The sequence below is a fragment of the Etheostoma spectabile genome, chromosome 1 (assembly GCF_008692095.1).
Source record: "Etheostoma spectabile isolate EspeVRDwgs_2016 chromosome 1, UIUC_Espe_1.0, whole genome shotgun sequence".
Lineage (NCBI taxonomy): Eukaryota > Metazoa > Chordata > Actinopteri > Perciformes > Percidae > Etheostoma > Etheostoma spectabile.
In genome coordinates, this window is record NC_045733.1 from 4,818,030 (window position 1) to 4,839,954 (window position 21,925).

Consider the following 21,925-nt stretch of genomic DNA (forward strand, 5'->3'; position numbering starts at 1 on the left):
CCCCCCCCCAACAAACCCCAAATAATTAAAAATTTTAAAAACCCCCAAAAAAAATTTCCCCCGGGTTTTCTGAAACCGGTAAAGAACGATTTATCCCCCCCTTTAACCACCCGGGTTCGGTCCCCGAACCAATCCATCGACCAAAATATTGCCAAAAAAGGGAAAAATCCCCCCCCCGAATGAATCCCCCCCCCGGCCCCCAAATTGTTAAAAATTTAAAAAATTTAAAAAGGCCCTAAAATTGGAACGGGGACTGGGCCCCCCGGACCAGTTCCTTTTTTAAAATTATCCCAAAAAGGGTCAACCCCCTTTGAGTAAATTTTCCCCGGGGGCCGGAAAATTTAATAAAAAATGGATGTTCATAAGGTAAAGACCTTTGGGGGTTTTTTTTGTGGGGTTGAAGGGGATAAGTTTTTCAATGAGGGAAGGTTTTCCAATTGGGTAATTTACCAGGGGGCAAAGGTGTTGAAGGCAATTGGTCCCCCTTTTTTAGGGGGAACCACCACCCCTTGCCATCCTGCCCCCCCCGCTTCCCTTTGAAAAGGGTTAAAAGACCCCCTCCCCAAACCCAAACTTTCAGATTTTGGGGATTTAACCCCTTTTTCCGCGGGAGTGGCACCCCAAACCCCCCGGGGAAATGCAAATCCCCCCTCAGTTCCTCCCCAAAAAGGGGGGGCAGCGGATTTGGGTTCTAAAGGGTTTTCCCCCCCCCCCTAACCCCATTGATTAAAAATCCACCCCCCTTTTAAATTTTTTTAAAAAGGGTTTTGGAGAGGGCCCCTTCCCTTCAAACTTTTCCCCCAAAAAGGGGGGAAGTTTTTCCCTTTTCCCCGAACTTTACCCGGTTTTTTTACAAAGGGGAGTTTGGGGCCCCGAAGTGGATTGAGCCCATGAAAGACCCCCCAACCCTTCCCCTTTCATGAGTGTGCTTCCAGCCAAGAACCTGTGAGTACACACACACACAACACACACACACACACACACACACACACACACACACACACACACACACTAAAATGTGCATGTTTATACCTCAGATTTTAAATGTCCATGTGAATTTCTGAAGGGCTAATGAGTCACACAGTATTATATCAACACTATTACCCCCCAGATTGTGGTCCCAGGGCGTAACGGCCCAATGCAAATCGTTACAAATATTATATGAATCATTTTAACAGTTTTAAAAACTCAAAAAATGTTTTTAGACATTTACTGCTGTCTTAATTGTTTAATTTATACTTTAAGTGCCTAAATTGAAGCAGTACAGGGCAGAGTGACCAGTAGCTCCTAATTTTTTATAATTTATCAGTTCTGTTCAACTCATGGCTTGTAGATAAATGAAATAAAGTAGACCATGCAAATTTTAATTTAATTATGGAATGTTCCTAAGGAAAGATTTATCACTAGATTCTATTTTTTTGTGTGTGTGTGTGTGTAAGAGAGTAAGAGAATGAGAGAGAGAGAGTTGTGTTCATTGTGTCAATGTTAATCAGTAAGCAGACTCGGTGTTGAAAGAGGCATGAGTTGTCGCTCCACCCTTGCAGCGGCCGATAACACAACGCATTAGTCATTGCATTGCTGTGGCTTTCTTTGTAGGGTCTTTGACCTCATGCAACACTAGCTGCAGTGATTCTGGATTAAACACTTGACACGGGCTGAGGGCACAAACCAGAAGTGCCAATCCCGGTCAGGGTTCCTGCACAAGACAGACAGACAGACAGAGATGGGATCTGGGAAAGGGGTAACATAAATCCCCATTGTATTACACCATCCCTGTGAAGCTCCCTGCTGACACCATGTGTGTTGGAGGAGGCACATTGCTCTCTAAACCATCCACATCAAGAGTGAAGTCTGCAGTCACAAGGACCGTACAATGAGGGAATTGGTTATACTAAAATGGGGAGAAAGCCGCGAAAAGAGTTGGGGAAATTTTGATGCAGGATGAATAATAACTTGCTGACACAACAGTGTAGAAAAAGATGGGACACATTGCTTGGTTGAATGCAGAATGAACTCACTGGTTCCAAAGGGTTATCAGATTCTCTATTAGTGTTTCTCAATTCAAAACTCTTCATTCAAATTTCCTGCAAAATATAACGCACAGGACTACTGTTAGAAATAAGTCCAAAGTTCACATGTGACTCAGACAAAAAGTTGTTTGAAAGAGTGTGACTTTGAGTGCTGCGGTCATTGAAATTGTCTTGGGTTTAAAGAGTAACTCTAGTGGCTTTACTTTGTAAAATAAATAAATAAAAATAAAGCTTGATAAAATGCAAGTTAATAAAAATTAAGGTTTACATTTTGGTTGCATGTTGCTGATTAAGTTGGGTTGTAGGTGTCTGACCCCCACTGTCGCAATCAAGTGTCTCTCCCTCAGGCAGCAGAGGAAGGAAACCTTAGTGTGACATCTGGCTGTTGGCCTCGACCACCCAGGGCTTTATTAAACCCCCTCTGTCACAATCACTGGTCTGACTGAAGGGAGTGGTGAGGCCAACTGACGCACCATCTTGGCCACCACCATTTTTTGGAGCAACTGTTGCAGTGGGAAGCTGTCTAAAAACTTAAAAACGTTCTTAAAGCTCTTGTGTCTGTACTGTGGGATGGATTTCAGGAAGTAAGGGTCATTTATATAGCCCTAAGTTATAGCCCACAGTTACTGTCCCCAAAAGCTGCATCAATTATCTTAGAAAAGAAAAATAACTTAAATGACAAATCTTGGTCAGGGCCTCAGACACATCCATTTCTATGATTGTCAGGCATTTGGTGATTGACGGGGTTAAATGTTGACAACAACTAGCAAAGACATCAAGGCAAACTTGGTCACCATTGTCGTTATTTTAGAATTGCCGCGGTGCGGTGAGGTCATCCTCTGAATTAACACAAAATATTCTAATGGAATTGCCTTAAATGTTGTAACTTTATATAGTTGCTACCATGTACATGTACCTGTTTGTGGGGGGGCCAGGGATTCCCCTTCTTTGTCCACCTTCTCGTGACAAGCCTGCTATGGTTTTAATGCACATTGTGCACTGACCATGAAGGTGTGAACTCATTTGCATCAAACATTTACAAAATGAGATGTGCATTTGTGATGGTAGTTTGCGTGTACTTAGTTTATAACTAAGATGGTACAATTTGTTTCTGTTTTAAAAATGATTTCTCACACATACTTTGTAATTATATTGAAACAGAAATTAACAATAGCATAAAATTGCACAAGCAAATTTTTTGTTTCAGTATTCTCTAGATTCAACTGGTTAAAACCTCAAATATTTGTCACACGGTAATTTTCTGCATATTAAACAAGACGGCCGGAAACCTCTGTGCTAGGAAGACAGAACAAAGTGCTGAGGAGACATCTTTAGAAGGAGTTCAGAAGGATCTAAGCTAGGAGGAAAAAAGAAAAGTGGCAGTCAATCTATTTTAGCCTCAGTCTGTTATTCTGTCTGCTATTGAGTAACCAGCATCTGCTCCTCAGGAGACAGCATTATCAGCCATGCACTTCTTGATTATGCAAAACACCATCAGTGTTTCCTGACAGTGAACAAGTAGGATATTTGAGGAGCAGTTGAACCACATCTTGCTGCTTTGTGTTCATTTTTATGTCCACGTAGACTCACATTCTGAGGATTTCTGTGACATTATACAACAATGAGCCATTTTACGGTTTTGTGTTTTTGGGGTCAAGGTACGATATAATTGTGTATGGTGTTCTTAGTATTTCTCAGATTTTAATAGGCTTGCATATTTGCAAAGAGTCTTACACATTGGTCTGACATAACCTCAGAATGAGTAATATCTCTTTAGTTTGGAAGGCAAAAACATGTACACATGTTCAGTCCACCATAAGGCAGGAGGTTATTTGCTGTATTTTGATTTACTTTATCATTTGTAGACAAAGAATGAATGAATGCTGGAACCTGATGTCATTTTGCACATAGACAAAAACAAAGACAGTTACTTCCCTTGTCTGTCCCTATGGTGTCTGTGCTCTGGTCTACCACAGACTCTCTGTATGAGCCGCCCTAAGAGTTTTTCTCACATGACCAGTTGGAGTAGTGAAAGATAAATTTACTATTTCTCTGCATTCTCAGAACTAACAAAACTCTATCAAAACTACCTGTCCAATTCTGGAACTTCTCATTATATTTGAGATTAACCTGCAGATTATGCAGTCAAAATCAGAACAAAATAATGCTATCAGAGTTTCAGCAACCTATTTGAAACACGAAGTTTGGGCCTCAAGAAAGGAGTTTCAGTTCAAGGTGTCCTTTCTCATATCCTATGCTATATCTATTGTTAGCTTTACAAAAAGCAAACCAAAAGCACTGTTATTTTTATGTTATTTCGAAACATTAGCTTCTATATTGTGTACTGCAAACCACAGAAAATGTGTGCTATATATCAGTTTCTCGGTTTGGTTGTTTTTTCTTTTCAGATTACAGCATTTTAAAGAGTGCATCAGCTTCATCCATGAGTGTCGCCTGAATGGTGGATCATGTCTCGTTCACTGGTAGGTTTCCATGTCTAAAGCTGTAACCAGCTCCTTCTTGGCATCTGTGGTTGTCAAGACATATCATGTTTACTTTGAGGCATACTACAAACCTACATCCAAAGGATAGAACCAAAAAACAAGCACGTCCAGTAGCTGTTATTGACCTATTACCTAAGAAATAAGGTGTTAAACATGAAGTTGCTTTATGATAATGACCAAGCTGTGTGCTTTGCTTTGCTGCAGCCTTGCAGGTGTGTCCCGCAGCACTACCATGGTGGTGGCCTACTTGATGACTGTCACCCACTACAGCTGGGATGAATGTCTGTCTGCAGTCAAGGCTGTTCGGTCCTTTGTCGGCCCTAACTATGGCTTCCAGCAGCAGCTGCAGGAGTACCAGACAACACAAGTCTCAGAGGTAAACACACAAAAAAACACACAGACATGACAAATGCACACAAGCAATACCTACAGAATGCACCCAGTCCCCCTTTACAGTTTGCAATGATGTAGTCTAAAGTCAAAGTTCAAATTTTCATGTTTAAAAATTCCAAATCTTTATGTTTTCCTCATTGGTATTTTTCTAACAATAGCTCTACGATATAACAGCATTCTGTAAATTCCTTTGTGTCTTATGTGCTGTCGTGATTCAATGTCACTTGCATGCATACAACATAACACTGCACAAGTCTGTGGTTAATATATCAACTGTTAATTGTTGCTCTCTTGTTGTCATGGAACACACCTGACGGTTGTGACATGGATATACCTGACGGTTGTGACAGATTCATTTGTGTTCATTTCTGTGTGATTTTCTTTTTTTTACATTTGTACATATTCCTTGTAGAGACCAGTAAACAGCCATGGTTTGTTTTACAGTCAAGCCGGCATAGCTGAGATACTCAGCTACAGCCAGAGACTAAATTGCAGCTCAATGCATCAAATACACAAATATGATCATCTTGCTGTTTGAAATTGTTCAGAAATCACTAAAATATTTGCCAGTCTCACATAAGCTTTTTTGTTATTCTTTATTTTTGTTGTGAATCAGTTTTTCAATCCGTAGAATACAACACAGACTTGTGAAACTTAATTTGTTAGGTTCATATTATGCATTTAATGTTTTATGAAATAATCTCATTCATTCTTGTTTTTAATTGGTATGTTAATATCCAAACTCAGAGCAAGTGGTCCTAATCATCCTCTGTTGTTTATTAAGGAGTATTGTCCTCAAATGCGAACTGTGATTTCTTGCCTGCCTAATATGAGGGATTTTTGGGGCGCTTTAACCCCCAACAGCTTTGTAGGGGATCTTTACAGTGGACTTCTTGTATTTGATGGGTGAGTAGCCTTTTAGAATACATAATCCAAGATCCTGCACTCCTGGAGACAAAGACCTGCCCTATAATTCTCTTACTGTAGCTCTCTGCTTTCACTTTGAAGAATATCATAACTTATAGGAAATATTCAGTTTAAACTTTCTGATTTTATGTCCAATCTAATTTTGAACATTTTATTAATACAAAAAAATGTCAAGCAATGTAAAATGCTAGTTCAAGCCTTTGTAGACATGTATTTGCAACATTAGAGGACTAAGATTCTGTTTTCAAGTATTAATCATTTTAAGATTTTAGTGAGTGAATACATTTCTAATTGTATTTCATTTTTAACCATAGTCGCCGCAGCATTTTATTCTTGGCAGGATGTGTTATATTTAAACACACTGTAGGTAGCTGTTCACAGCCTTTTAACATTTTGCAGTGTGTGAACCCATTACAGTGGCACTGGCCCAGCCTTTAAGTAGAGAAGGGGAACTGCAGGGGGTTTGCTGGGATTGCATTAGCTTGGTACTGCTCATCACGTGTTCAGTATTACTGTCAGCATCTTGCAACATGACTGAAAAAAATGTTCATTGTTTGTAATTCTTGCACTGATTTCGAGGATTTAAGGGGAAATGGGATTTCTGTAGCTGTGCCTTTCCCACATCTGCCTCAGATAGATAGTGAGGAAGCCTCTGGACAACAATGTTTTCACTAATGCAGCTGTAACAACATTCACTGCCACGCGTCATAGTAACAAGACATGTATAACAATACACTGAAGGGCACATCCTCCACTGTCTTCTGCTACTTTGGTGACAGAAGAAACATTCAGCTTTTAATTCCTTAAACATACTGTAATAGTCCAGAGTAGGGTGTAAAATTAGGCTCCCAAAATTACTCAAATAAGGCAAGAAGGCCACAGAATCCCATTTATATAGAGCTAAAAGACTGATGAAGACAATCTTATTTTTTCTGCTTAAAGGAGAATTATTCACTTTTTCAGGTTTCTACTTGTGTTTCTACTTGAACAGGTTTACATACTTTGTTCAAAAAACACCTGCTGCACCTGTGTTCACCCACTGTCTGATTGGTCAATGTTTCCGGATCTCTAGAGTCTCTGCATCTGTGCTCTGCGTTAGATACAAGATCAACCCGGACCCCAGGATGTGCGGCAAGCTTAAAAACAAACTGAACATAGTAGCCAAACAGTGGAATTGCAACTCCCGGCCCGTCATGTGATGCCCTATGGCCCAAAAAGTATTTTTCCCATACACTTACATGGTGAAAGAAACGTCTGTAAATCAGTGGATAAATCTTTTTGAGTGTCACAACCCATGCAAAATAACTTGTAACAGAATTCTATTAATTCAGTCTGATAACATTTGGAAAGTTTAGAAGAGCCGCACGGATATATCATTTAATCCCAACTAAAGTTGACTGAGCGCTAAACCGGAAATAGTTGGCTCGGCCGCTGGAGGTCTCTAGTGCGCCTTCTCTATGGGCCGCCGATTGCAGAAACAGTGCTGATAATCCGGGTAATTTTTGACAATATGATGGCTTCATGCGCCACTGAGCAACTCTCATAGGAGGGTACGGAATCCGCCTTGAACGCTGTATCCAGGTCTTATAATACATGCATGGTGTCCAGGTCAACACTTGGGCTTCCCTTCCTATCTGTCGTTGTAGCCGAGGACTAACTGTAACAGAGTATAGCTGCACTATACCGTGAGAAATCACCAATAAAGGCTTCTAAACTAAAAACTACACAATCAAATGTTCGAACAATTGATTCCATGATCCAAAATTGGGAAAAAATGTTTAATAACATAATCAGCCAAGAATGTATGTTAAATGTAAACACTGCAGTAACATCTGTTGACTGGTGTTGAAGCCCTGCGCAGTATGCTTGTGTATTGGGGGTGATCTAGCATCCACGTGCTTTGTTGTTGCTGACTCTGTACAGTCCGTTGCAGTTGGAGAGTGACTGAGTCTGCAACGGAGTATATAGTGGGACCTTACACCACAAAAAAACACCAATACAGGCTTCTAAAAGAAATTAACAACATGGGCAGTCAAGATTACAGGTTTCCCTGGCATTAACATGTAGCTACATAAAGCAGTGTATGTAAAGGTTGTTTTTGGAGCAAGAGTGGAACGATTAAAAGTCTGCGCTCAGCTTCAAACAACAATGTTAAAAACAACAGACAAAGCCAGAAATCTTGGTGTAGTCATGGACTCAGACCTGAACTTTAACAGCCACATTAAGACAATTACAAAGTCAGCCTACTATCACCTTAAGAATATATCAAGGGTTAAAGGACTTATGTGTCAACAGGATTTGGAAAAACTTGTCCATGCCTTTATCTTCAGTAGACTTGACTACTGTAACGGTGTCTTTACAGGTCTCCCTAAAAAATCAATCAGACAGCTGTAGCTGATTCAGAACACTGCTGCTCGAGTCCTCACTAAGACCAAGAGACTGGATCACATCACTCCAGTTCTGAAGTCTTTACACTGGCTTCTTGTGTCTCAAAGAATTGATTTCAAAGTACTCTTGCTAGTTTATAAATCACTTAATGGTTTAGGTCCAAAATATATTTTGGATCTGCTACTACACTATGACCCCCCCAGACCTCTCAGGTCATCTGGGACAGGTCTACTTTCTGTCCCCAGAGTCAGAACTAAACAGGGTGAAGCAGCTTTCAGTTTCTATGCTCCTCATATCTGGAATAAACTCCCAGAAACCTGTAGGTCCGCTGCTACTCTCAGTTCTTTTAAATCAAGGCTGAAGACCTTTCTTTTTGATGCTGCCTTTCTTTAAATGACTGCTCATTTCTTTAAATTTCTATGCTGCACTGTAACTTTTATTCTTGTGTTTTATGTTTCTATTTGTTTTTAACTGTCTATTCATGTGTTTTACCGGTTTATAATGCTTATGATTTTTAACTGTTTTTACTTGTGTTTTATCTGTTTAACTGATTTTGTGTAAAGCACTTTGAATTGCCCTGTTGCTGAAATGTGCTATACAAATAAAGCTGCCTTGCCTTGCCTTGCCTAAAGTAAACACTAGTAGCATGTCTTTCTGGAGCTGATAACCATATGTAAAAAAATAAATTGGCTTGTATGACTTCAAACCGTGTGGAGAGTAGAAAAAACAGTTCATGTACAGAACAGTGTAAAATCTGAGTATTTCTTTTAAATATGCTTACCTGATTCTTTGAAGCTTTGGCCATGTTTAATATAACCATCCCACATTGTAACATAATAGATATGACAGAAAATACTGAAAAGCGTTTAAAGGAGACCTATTTTAAGTCTCGTTTAAATTCTTTGCATTGTACCATACATGTTTGGTTGTTTTTATTCTGTTAAAGGAATCAAAATGTGTCATTGTTCTGAAACAATTCATTTATGAACCTGAGTATTCCTACAGTTAACTACTGTATCTTCCTTAAATCCACCTTTTGTCTTGACTGCAGGGTTATGACTTGAGCTCTAACACAACAAATTCCACTTTTCGTGAGCATTACCTGATTGTACTGCCACCCTTTTTTGATGTTGATACATCTGACATCAAACCCAAGTATCAAAGTATTCTGATATGGAAGATTTGAAAGAACCTTGCAGCTTCTTACAGATTCATTTTCCTTTTCAAGATGACAGATTGACAGTAGAATCTTACACCTGATATCAGTCCTCTGATCTTTATTATACTGTGCTTTTGAGTATTCATGTTTATGTTATGAGTCATTGGTGTTGTACTCTTGGTTTTGGGGTTAAGTGTGAGAATACTAATTTTAGGAAGATGAATGTATTACATTCAGAATGACTTTCACTTCATTGTATTTCATAAAGAATAAGGTATTGCACAAAGTTCCTTGACATAATTTGAAAAATGCAATTCCTCACTTTTTTCAGTTGCTGTTGTTAAACCAACATTGAAATTCTTTGCAGTCTAGTGACTATAAATATAAAAATACTATTCACGAATAACTACTTTTACACACAAATGATGCTCTATAGTATCTAACTTCAAAAAGCAATTACTATCTACTACCATCAGCTCACCAGTTGCAATTGATCTTCACACTTCTCTGTGACCTGACCAAGGGACCAATATATTTGTGGGAACCTTAACGGATTAACTGAAGAGGAAAAATAGCACTTTAATTAGTTTCATGGAAAGAGTTGTTATCATCCCAAACCCTTTCATTTTATGCTGTACAACTGAAGCCATCTAAATTCTTCACCACCTTGAAATAAAAATACATGCCAACATGAATATAGTATGTCTTGGATTTTGGAATTTAGAGTCCACATGGTGTAGCTTCACATGTCAAAAAACGAAATTGATGAAAGCACTGGATATATACAGTCCCTGACAAAAGTCTTGTCGCTTGTGTACACACTGACCTGAAGTGCCGCTGAAATATATTCTAATCAAGATTTATTTACAAGAAACGGCTCATTTTAATCCCAACAGCTTTTTTAATAATGTTTCAGTGCAAAAAAAAACTGTCAAAAAGTATTCTAATATTCACAGCTTGGTAAGCCCATTGAATCATTTTTGCAAAGAGATAAGTTTTGGGTCGCCTTGTCATATGAGCTTCACCTGTGACTAATAATGGATCAATTAGGTCTCAGGTGGTGTATAAAAACAACCCCAGTACACTAGACCTTCACATCACTGCAACTAGACATCTGCAAACATGCCTAAGATTTACCCTGAGACTAAAGTTTTGATTATCAAGAGGCTGAAGACCATATCCACTGCTGATGTGGCAGACACCTTCAATGTGTCCAGCGTCAAGTACGAGGATTAAAAAACATTTGAAGACACACTGGAGATGTTTTTGACAACCCCAGGTCAGGCAGACCCCGCAAGACAACTGCTCGAGAGGACCGTTTGTTGGCTCGAAAATCCAAGGCCAGCCCATTTCTACTGCAGCAGAGCTCCACCAGACCTGGTCCCCTGAAGTCCCTGGTCAACCAGAAGGGTTTGTCGGATTCTGTCTCGAAATGGCCTCCATGGTCGAATCAGTGCCCAGAAGCCAGCACTAAACAAAAGACAATTGAAAAACCGTGTGGCATTTGCCATGGCCCACAGCCTGCTAAAAGGAGGACGCTGGAGAAGTGGAAGAAAGTGGATTGTTCAGATGATCTTTTGTGTGAATTACACCACAGTTGCCCCAAATATTGCAGGAGACCTACTGGAGCCGCATGGATCCAAGATTCACCCAGAAAACAGTGAAGTTTGGTGGCGGAAAAAATCATGGTCTGGGATTACATCCAGTATGGGGGTGCGAGAGATCTGCAAGGTGGAAGGCAACATCAATAGTCTCAAATACCAAGAAATCTTAGCTACCTCTTATATTCCCAAACCCTAAGGCCAAATTCTCCAGCAGGATGGTGCTCCATCGCATACTTCCATCTCCACTTCAAAGTTCCTCAAGGCGAAGAAGATCAAGATGCTTCAGGATTGGCCGGCCCAGTCACCAGACATGAACATCATTGAGCATATGTGGGGTAGGATGAAAGAGGAAGCATGGAAGACCAAACCAAAGAACATTGATGAACTCTGGGAGGCATGCAAGACTGCTTTCCTAGCTATTCCTGATGACTTCATCAATACATTGTATGAATCCTTGCCAAACCGCATGAAAGCAGTCCTTCGAAGCTCATGGAAGTCATACAAGATATTAAATTTGAATCTCACAGCTCGGTGGTAGAGCGGTTGCCTGTCAATCGGAAGGTTGGTGGTTCGATCCTTGCCCCTGCAGTCATTGTCGAAGTGTCCTTGGGCAAGACACTGAACCCCGAGTTGCCCCCGGTGCTGCGCATCGGAGTGTGAATGTGTGTGAATGTTTATCTGATGAGCAGGTGGCACCTTGTACGGCAGCCCCGGCCACAGTGTATGAATGTGTGTGAATGGTGAATGTTCCCTGTAGATGTAAAAGCGCTTTGAGCAGTTGTTAAGACTGGAAAAGCGCTATATAAATACAGCACATTTACATTTACACTATTTAATTTGCTGACATATTTTAGTATTTGTAGTAAATTTGTTCAATTTATGTATAGGCGACAAAACTTTTGTCTTGCCAAAATTTGACCTTTCTGTCTTGTTTAAATAATAAATCTTTTTTTTGTGAAACTAATTTATTTCAGTGCATTGAACATCATTTGGGAGGGTTTTAGCTTTTCATATGAGCTATTTCTTACGCCAATTGATTAATTAAAAGTCAGGTTATTAGCAGGTGTTTCTACAAAATAGATAAGCAACAAGACTTTTGTCAGGGACTGTAGTATAGGTACATTTTAGATTGGACTCAATTTTTAAAGACACTAGACGGTCTGAGTCCTTTACTGTGACTGTTATTGCCACTCTTCATTTCAATCCCATCTGGCCCGTCAGACACCACCTACCAAGAGCCTGGGTCTGTCCGAGGTTTCTTCCTAAAAGGGAGTTTTTCCTCGCCACTGTTGCACTGTTGATTGCTCTGGAGGGAACTACTAGAACTGTTGAGTCTTTGTAAATTATAGAGTCTAGACCTACTCTATCTGTAAAGTGTCTCAAGATAACTCTCGTTATGAATTGATACTATAAATAAAATTAATTGTATGAGGTACCACATTTCAAAGGTATCTTTTTGTTGTGTGTGTAGATTTATAGCTTGGGAACAAAACTAAATTGAATTTGCCTGTCAGTGCCACTACAGATATGCATATACATAAAATGTATAGTCAGTAAGGTATTAAACACTGTATTGTAATTTGATCTTAACACAATGACATTTACTTAGTTATGTTGTTTGTCTGTCCTCTTGTCCCCAGTACCGAGCATGGTTACGGTCCAGTTTCCGTCCCTGTCCATTTAATGACCAGGAGCAGGTGTGTGCCCTGCTGATCCAGTTCACAGAACAACAGCAAAGCCAGAGGAGAGGAGCAGACCAGCGCTGGATAAATCAAGGTGTAGGTGTCTGTTCTCTGCCATCCGACCGTGATGAAGGCAGCAGTTGAAGCACAGGCCTCTGGTCTTGCTATAGCCCTACTCATGGCTGTCTGTAAATGACACAAAGCTATTATTCTGTACCCAATTCCAAATCAACCCCAAGTTGTGTTCAACTTTAAGGCCTTTGTATAACTCTGAAAGCATAGGATGAAATAAATCCCCCTTAAAAGCCAGGCATATCTTTCATACTTAACTTGCATCTGTCTATTAATTTCTAATCAATGGAGGTTGATTTAGAATTGGGCTGCAGACTCTAACCCACAACCGGTACCTTCTTTGCTCCCTTAACTGAGTACAGCCACAACTGTGGTACTGGTGCTCACAAAAGCCTTACTCTTAACACCTCAGCACCTTAGCCATGATGAATAAACAACATTTCCATGTGGACACTTTACACCTGCAACGTTCATCTCGGTAGCCTTAAGTGACTGATTTAATGCAATCTTAAAGGAACATTTTGTCTAATTATGTGCATGTCTAGTCTTTGCCGGTGGACAATGAAATCCACAAATCTACAAGCAATTTATTGCCCATTATTCTGAGCCGTTATTTGGACATGTACTATTTTAAAGTCCTGTCCAGGCTCCTAATGTATGTGTATTTCAGACTTGTGTGTAGTGTGTTCTAACAAACAGAGTGTAAATTATAATTGTAATTTACCCACTGGGCATCAATAAAAATATAAATTATTATTATTAGTAGTAGTAGTATTAGTGGTATACTCGAGCAACACTGCAGGTTGGGAAGTTGGCATGCTTGCCAGGCTGACAGCATAAAATGTGTTATTATTTACGTACATTCTACTGAAAGCAAACACCACTGCTCGACTGTCAAATGTGTAAACACTATCAACATTGCATGTATCAGCAAATATGCTAGCCACTTACATATGTTATAACAACAATGAATATATTACTGTAGCACATCACTGCCCGTGTAGTAAACAGCATTTGTTTACACCCAGTTGGATACTCTTCTCTTATTCCAGTTGGTAATTTTTGTTTCATATTTGAAGAAGATTTCAAGTTGTCGACACACTACAGTGGTGTGAAAAAGTGTTTGTGTGGCTAGAGAAATTGATCTCAAGTGTGGACAACCACAGTTATAGTATGTTTTAACAAGGGGGGCAATCACTTTTTCACACAGGGCCATGATGGTTTGGATTTTTTTTCACCTTTTAATAATAAACACCTTCATTTACAAATTGCATTTTGTGTTTACTTGTGTTGTCCTTGACTATTGTTTAAATTGGTTTGATGTTTGAAACACTTAAGTGTGACAAACATGCAAAGGAACAGGAAATGAGGAAGGGGGCAAACACTTTTTCACACCACTGTATATGTGCAAAGTACCAATCTAGCACCAACAGTGGAATTTAGTGACTTAATGTCAATTCCTATTGGTGGGCAGTGGTGAAGGAAAAGCTGTGAGTTGGTTCTGTCAGTTCGCACAACTCTGTCCTAGCCAACAAACCTCTTGCTGAGTTATCTCTCTTATCAGGCTGAGAGAACAAAACAAAAAACAGTACAACAGACAAACCCTCTATAGTTTGTCCAAAAAAGATAAGCCAGGGGGAAAAAACATGGAATACATTTCAAAAGGGGTAAAATGTTTGTTAAAGTTATACATAGCAGGTTGAATTGGGAAGCTACATTAAGTATTGCTGAGTAAAGCTATTACTACGTATGAAGAATCTCTGCTGTCTTCCTGATTTTACTAATGCTCTGATTTTACCTTTTTATTGTGACAAAGCTGGTTTATACATAAAGTGTGTTATACATTCATGGGTACAGTTAACTGTTTTGTGTATTTATGGTGTTTTTTGATTGTATTTTCTAATCCAGTGAATGACAAAAACTATGGTAATGCTAATAAATATGTACTATCAACACTCTGTGTGTAAATAAAAGAAATTACTATAAATGTGGTTAGTATTGTATTGCACAGCTCACCTCTAGATAAGCTGCTTGTCTCATGAGGCAGCTTGATAACCGCACTATTAAAACACAGAATAGCTTTTCTTAAATTTCAGTCTGCATTCACGATTTGAAAGGTTTCTGGGTTTTACTCAGCAGATCACCTGCTAATGCACCTTAGACGCTTATTGTGCAGCTTCATGAAAATATACAGTGTGGTACATATTTTACTACCAGACAATAATCATCAAGGATTCAAAACTACATGCTTATACACCGTGATTTCAATGTTTTTAAATGTAAAAGTTGGAGGTGTTACCCCTGAGACATGACAACAAACCAGTATATGAGAAATTAGGGATGAAACTGTAAAAGTGAAGTTAAAACAGTATTTAATGAAAAATATGGATTACCTGAGAATTTTAAAATTACAGATTTATTATTTGCAGATTATATTGATCACCAGTTGTTTATTAGGGAAAGATTACTATTTAAATAGCTCTTAATCACAAGTAACACTATTTACATAAAAGGCATTATACAGTAAGACAAATCAATACATCAATATAACAATTCATATGTTTTCATACTTCAAACATGTCCCACATGACCATGGTTCCAAATTAGTCCTGTGGGTCTTTGGGCCTGTGATGTGTAAAGCGACACATCAAGACTACTGAAATTTATTAGAAATGCCTCCTCAGGGTTTTCACTTTCTGAAGAGCATCAACATGCTATCATAAACTCTTCCAAAGAATACATCATTGCTTCCTTAGAACTGAATTCTGGGTTAGGGGAAATAGAACAGTAGGATGCAACCCCACTCTTTGATTGAAATTACCTTAAATTGAAATTTAGTTTATTTGTATAATACCCCTACCTATATGTGCTTGTTTATCTTTCATGGCTGAAAAGAGTGATTGTTCATAGGGTTTACTGTGGTCCGGATGTTCAGACTTCAGGCTCATTCCTGGCAGGGCATCCAGAGAGGTGGTGTTTACTTAGCAGAAAGCATACATTCAGACTTACTGTGAACTTAGCAAAAGTAAATTGGCTACTGGAAGGACATCCCGTTGAAATAATAAAGACAGTTTCATCTGTTCGGTTAGTTTAATTATCATTTCATAATGAAAAAGTTCATATAATAAATATTTTAATAAGATAATTTAATCAAGATGAATGAGTCTTATTTCCAGGTATTTTTTGACAAATTAGAAAATAAGTTTTCTTAGTTAATCATTTGGTTTAATGTCCTTTATTAGATAACCATGAAGATAGTGTAAAGAAATATAACGTGGCTTTGTTACTTAGCCCACTGTGAAATCATTTTGATCCTAAAACCAGATATTATTCAGCCTATCGAGTTTCCTACTTATCACCATCATAGTTTACATTATTATTATTAGTAGTAGGAGTAATAGTTGTAGTAGTAACGGATATCTCTCAGAGGACTTGTGGAATCAACTTCACCAAAATACAAACAGTAGGCTACTGTAATGCTCGAGAACATTTTTTATGTTTCTCATCAGTACTGAGTGGGCGCTTGAGGGACGCATTAGGCTACCTTTGTCTGGAGCCCAGAAATCCCCCACAGCTCAAGGTAACTTGTGACTCTCCGGGTTTATTCAGCGTAGCTTTGCGCGTGGGCAGCAACTTTACAACCATCGCTTGTGTCAGGCCATTTCTTGTAAATACCCGCAGTTAAGAGAAAAACACTTCCGGAATGGGCCGGCATACTGAAGCTTCAACGCAGTCATTGGTCAGAGGGAGGTGGCGTTGTCAAATCATCTCCCAGCTTTTTCATTCATGACACGGAGCACAATCAAGTCATATAGGCATATGTCAGGGAGAACTCCCTTGATTAAAGCTGACAGTGAGCCATCCGTCAACATCGCAGGATATCCCAAGCAGGGCAAAGAGCTCAACCGCTTGTTAAACTGTAAGTGCTTTTACTTTTGATTTCTACCCTAACGGGCGAAAGCTTTAGAGAACAATTTAAACGGTTCGATTAAATATGATACTACCTTAGACAAGAGTACATAAAAACTATATTTGACATACTTTCATGAATGGAATCCTCCTTATTTAGGTACAAGGGAACAATCCAAAAAAAATTCTCCATCGTGATGTCTAACCCGGGAGGTCGGAGACTGAAGCAGTGGCTGGTGGAGCAGATCCAGAGCGGGCAGTACTCTGGACTGCAGTGGGAGGATGACAGCCGCACTATGTTCCGAATTCCATGGAAACACGCAGGGAAACAAGATTACAACCAAGAAGTAGACGCATCCATTTTTAAGGTTTGACAGCACTCTCACGAAGCCCCATGGTCAGATAACTAGATGGAGTTTTTGGCACTAAACTTTACAGGCAACTGAATCTTGATGGATAAGTCAAGAACTTTTTTTAAGTCTAGTTCTTTTGTGGCCGAATGGAAACTATCATTTAGACATTTAAAGGGCATTGCTATCATGTGTTTATAGCATATGCAACTTAACTTCAATGAAATTTAACCAATTTTTTTGTTTAAATAGTAATAAAGCTATAGTCTAACATCAGTGCTATTTTCACACTAAAATTTTAAATGTTAAATTGCCAACAATTGCCAATTATTGTCACTATTGTAAATCAGATTTTGATTTCTTTTTTTCTTTCTTTCTAAAAGTTGAAAAATAAAGGATCATTTTCACATTTTGTCTTGAAGCATCCAACTTTACTCCATTAGAATACCATCTTTAACATGTGGGTTTCCCTCCACAGGCCTGGGCTGTGTTTAAAGGCAAGTTTAAAGAGGGGGACAAGGCTGAGCCTGCAACATGGAAGACCAGACTCCGCTGTGCCCTGAATAAAAGCCCCGACTTTGAGGAGGTGACAGAAAGGTCGCAGCTAGACATCTCTGAGCCCTATAAAGTCTATCGCATTGTACCAGAGGAAGAGCAGAAGCGTGAGTTTTTGAACAATTAATGCCATGAAAGACAGCATTTTTATTCACAGGGGTCTTCAACGCTTTTTAAGCCAAGGACCCCCTGTGACGAGCGGGGACCCCCCTGCTTCATAAATTCTTTAAAATTAATTGCATATTTGATTGGGCCTACAATAACATGTAGGGTGACCTAAAACCTCTATACATATGTTTTTTGCATATAATACTAAGGTATTAAAATAGCCTAATATTGTTGCCATGGTTTTATAAATCATGTTTCAATGTTAAACATACATGCACAGTGAATCCTTAGTATGAATCTATCTTCTACGCAAATTATATCTACTCAGTAGATGGCCTTAGTGACTACCTTACCTACAGGCCAGTAAACAGTAGGGATTTATTATATTTGCTAATAATATGTTAGATTCATGTTAAGACTTTTTCATTTTTGAAAAAACTTCAAAAATTAAAGATCCCTGCTTTAACAGATATTTTTACGTAATGCTATCATTTGAATTTCCAGTGCAATGCATGTTGCGGGATATAATTTCTCCATGCAATTATTAGCAATTAAAAAAAGAAGTTACAGGTTTGTACCATAAACAATGAATTATTTTTTCACTTACAGATGGTAAAGTCTCAGTGATGGTCATGGCAACTACCACCAGCTCTGGTGATATCACTGACATGGACTGCAGCCCTGCAGAGATAGAGGAGCTCATTAAAGAGGTGATAATACCTCTCACTTAAAACCATTTATTAAACCATATTCCTTACCTCTTTCTCTCCCCTCTCCCCTTTCCCCTCTCCCCTTTCCCCTCTCCCCATCTGTTGCAAGATGCACTTTGCCTTAATTGCCACGCAGCTTTTGTGTCACTTTTTTTTCTGATTATCACACTGTGCTGTCTCCTCCAACACTTGTTGCACCGAGCATGCCCACGCTCCCACTTGCTCTGCATTACTGTGTGAAGTGTTCAAAGGGGCTTTGTTGTCAGCAGCTTATGACATTGTCTTTTTGCAGGAGGAAGGCTGTAGTATCCAGGCCAGTCCAGAGTATTGGTCCCCGGGCAGCATTAATGGTAAGACAACCTTTTATACATACAACACATACTCCTCTGACTAAATGAAGCTGTTCAGTCAGTGTTGTGGCTAGAAGCCTGCCCAGGCGTACCTCTGCCTTTTGTCACACTTCTCAAGTAAGACTGTTTCGTCTTTGAGAGGTATGAGATTTTATGTCTTTGAAAATAACCACAGTGGAAAGCTCATTGACATGCTCCTGTGATTGAGAGTTCTAAATAGAGGTTATTTGCTTGTCTGTTGAATTCTGCAATGGAAGAATTGACTAACATCCTGTTGAAGTTTGCTGACTAAGAGGATTATTTCTTTTTGAGATCGTGCTAGAGAAATATTATTTCTGATGATGCAGCAAAATAATGACATGACACTGTGGTAATAAGGCCCTTAACTCATCTCTTCTTCCTGTATTTCACAGCTTTTCCCTTGCATCAGGACCCTTTGCCATCAGGCAATCTCACCTCAGGTATTCAGTTATATTATTATTCATGAAAGCGTCGAAATCACCTCAGATCCTTAGTTAAGCATCAACAGCGATCATAACACAAATTGATTATAACGTGCAGGCTATATATTTTTTGATACTTGCCATCCGTTTTCATTTACAAAGCTCAACAAATGTTCTATTCTCCAGCTTTCTCCCAGATGATGATCAGTTTCTACTATGGAGGAAAGTTGATGCAGACCACACCGGTTACTCATCCTGAAGGCTGCCGGATCGCCCCAGAGCACCTTGGCCGTGGCGCCCTATACAGTTCAGACAGCATGCAGAGTGTACATTTTCCTCCGGCTGAGCACATTGAGTACGACCGCCAGCGCCATGTCACACGCAAGCTCCTGGGCCACCTGGAGAGAGGTGTACTGGTCCGTGCCAACCAAGAGGGCATCTTCATCAAAAGGCTGTGCCAGAGCCGTGTCTTCTGGAGTGGGCTGGGAGAAGTGGGCTCACAATACAGCCCCATGCCTTGTAAACTTGAAAGAGATGCTGTAGTCAAGATTTTTGACACTGGAAAGTTTATCCACGGTGAGCCTCTATGTATTTTCAGTCTCTATTCAGTTATTTTAAAAGCTCAGAAGAGTCAAAATCAATGCAAAACACATACATTTCTTTTTGATGCTTACAGCAAGCAACATCCTGATGGAGGATTGCTAACTTGCAAAGATTGTCTAAACAGCTGTTCACATACTTTGTATGTTCCAGCTCTACAGCTGTACCAAGAGGGTCAGTTTCCTGCTCCTGATCCAACAGTGACTCTTTGTTTCGGAGAAGAGCTCCATGATCTCAGCAATGCCAAGAGCAAACTGATCATTGTGCAGGTAAGATCAATCAAGTTAACACGTGGGACATTTAAAAAGTTTACTTATTGAGCAACCAAAATCAATAGTTTTTTAACCTACATGAATGAAGTGTTGACAGTAAAAACACATCTTTCTGTGTCCTCTCCCAAATGGCAGATCACTGTGGTGAACTGCCAGCATCTGTTGGAGGCAGTGAACATGCGGCGCTCCCAGCCCTACTGCAACAACCCTAACCTGGAGATGTGTGATAATCTGGCCAGTGACCAGATGGCCCGCATCTACCAGGACTTGTGCAGCTACAGCGGCCCCCAGAGGCCAGCCTGCTACAGAGACAACATGTCCATCACTGCCTGAACTGTGAGCAGCAACACACCTGCCTGGAGCTCTACAGCATGTACCAGACTCAATGTACAACATATTAGGGACATTCCTTACTTTCCTGACATACACTGACAAGGTGAATTTGGGTAAATGCCAGTATCACAGTTACTTTTTTTTTTTTTTTTTTAAGTATACCAATCACAGCAGGAGCAGATCTTTTACAGTAAGACTTTTAAGCTGCAGCTCAGTATTAAGATGTCCCTAATATTTTGTATATCAGTAATGTTTATGTTTCTCTTATGTACAGCGCTAATACAATCTCTGCGTCTAACTTCTGCTTTTCTATTATGAGTGTTATCATCTAGCTCGAGAGAAAAAAGTGGTATTATGTTGTTGTATGTTATACACAAGTTTTGCCAAGCCTTAAGAACAGATCCATTTTGGTGACTTTTTTAACAAATATTTCTCATATATACTGTATGTAATGACATCTGTGCAGTATGACAACAGTTATATATATTCAATTTAGTTCTCAAAGCTGAATTTTATTTTGACATGCAGCTTTTTTGTTTTCGCAGTTGAGTTGATTTCTTATGTGATGACCAAATGAATATTTTGTCAGATATTTTTCTATTTTTTACAAGTTGATGGATTGATAAAAGATTGCATTGAATTTTAAATGCAATGTGGCATTAAATTACAGATAGGTTTTACTATCATACTGTTTTTATAAACTGCATTTTTAGTAAAGTTTGTGCTGAACTACACTTGCTTGTCTTTATATAATCATATTGTTGTTTATTTTATTTTGATTATTGCATTATTGCAAAAGTGACCTATGCAGAAATGCATGGTAACTGCTACATTGTTGCAACCTGTTTGCACTCCCAACTCTTTAAATTGGTCTCATAAATGTTAGGACCTTGTTTTAGCTCACTAACCACAGCTTAAATGTCTGTCAACAATTATCCAAAGAATACAATAGCCTTTTAGATGTTAACCTAACCTGACAGCTATCGTAACCATTTAATCTATTTGTCCATTATTAGAATCTATGTGTGGAACTATGTACTTGGCTCTGCATTTATTTTCAAAGATTTTTTTGGGGGGCATTTTAGGCCCTTATTTGTACAGGACTGCAGAAGACATGTAAGGGGCGAAAGAGGGGGAAGGACACAGCAAAGGGCCGCAGGCCAGAGTTAAACCCTGGGCCAGCTGTGTCGAGAAGCAGACCTCTATGCATTGGTGCCCGCTCCACCAACTGTGCAACCCGGGCGCCCGGCTCAGCACTTCTACTGTAACTGCATAGCCACACAAGGATATCATTACTTGGACATCAATTGAAGTAAAAAAATGCAAAGTCTCTGCAGCTTGGAGTCTATAAAACCCAAGTGAAATTAGTACAAACCATTGGTGCATGTCAGGTGGGAAATAGAGAAATTGAAAAACAAGTAATTCTCTATACAGTATATTTTCTGTCTGCTTGTTTCAGTGCTTGAGTGACTTTATAACATGCTGGATGAAACATTCAAATCTGAAATACTGTTTGAATTACAAGTATAACCTTCT

General features: G+C 39.3%; 2 protein-coding genes across 2 annotated transcripts; both read left to right on the plus strand.

Annotated features, from left to right (window-relative positions):
• The first annotated feature begins 919 nt into the window (after window positions 1-919).
• On the plus strand, window positions 920-13,521 carry dusp22a (dual specificity phosphatase 22a). Its single transcript, XM_032517503.1, has 4 exons — window positions 920-945; window positions 4,439-4,513; window positions 4,739-4,910; window positions 12,646-13,521. Exons 1-4 carry the CDS (start codon window positions 920-922, stop codon window positions 12,829-12,831), a joined length of 459 nt encoding a protein of 152 aa, XP_032373394.1. The 3' UTR covers window positions 12,832-13,521.
• A 2,997-nt stretch (window positions 13,522-16,518) lies between these two features.
• irf8 (interferon regulatory factor 8) lies at window positions 16,519-21,123 on the plus strand. The gene is made up of 9 exons (XM_032518446.1): window positions 16,519-16,678; window positions 16,829-17,036; window positions 17,497-17,680; window positions 18,291-18,391; window positions 18,684-18,741; window positions 19,155-19,202; window positions 19,371-19,760; window positions 19,938-20,053; window positions 20,192-21,123. The coding sequence occupies exons 2-9, from the start codon at window positions 16,866-16,868 to the stop codon at window positions 20,387-20,389; spliced, it is 1,266 nt and encodes a 421-aa protein (XP_032374337.1). The 5' UTR covers window positions 16,519-16,678; window positions 16,829-16,865; the 3' UTR covers window positions 20,390-21,123.
• The last annotated feature ends 802 nt before the right edge of the window (window positions 21,124-21,925 follow it).

Bases quoted from the DNA above. Each gene is read 5' to 3' on its own strand.
- irf8 (XM_032518446.1), top strand. From the start codon at position 16,866: ATGTCTAACCCGGGAGGTCGGAGACTGAAGCAGTGGCTGGTGGAGCAG. The intron at 18,392-18,683 runs GTGATAATACCT...GTCTTTTTGCAG, and splicing joins TAGAGGAGCTCATTAAAGAG to GAGGAAGGCTGTAGTATCCA. The intron at 19,761-19,937 runs GTGAGCCTCTAT...TGTATGTTCCAG, and splicing joins CACTGGAAAGTTTATCCACG to CTCTACAGCTGTACCAAGAG.
- dusp22a (XM_032517503.1), top strand. From the start codon at position 920: ATGAGTGTGCTTCCAGCCAAGAACCT. The intron at 4,514-4,738 runs GTAGGTTTCCAT...GCTTTGCTGCAG, and splicing joins GGATCATGTCTCGTTCACTG to CCTTGCAGGTGTGTCCCGCA. The intron at 4,911-12,645 runs GTAAACACACAA...TCTTGTCCCCAG, and splicing joins AGACAACACAAGTCTCAGAG to TACCGAGCATGGTTACGGTC.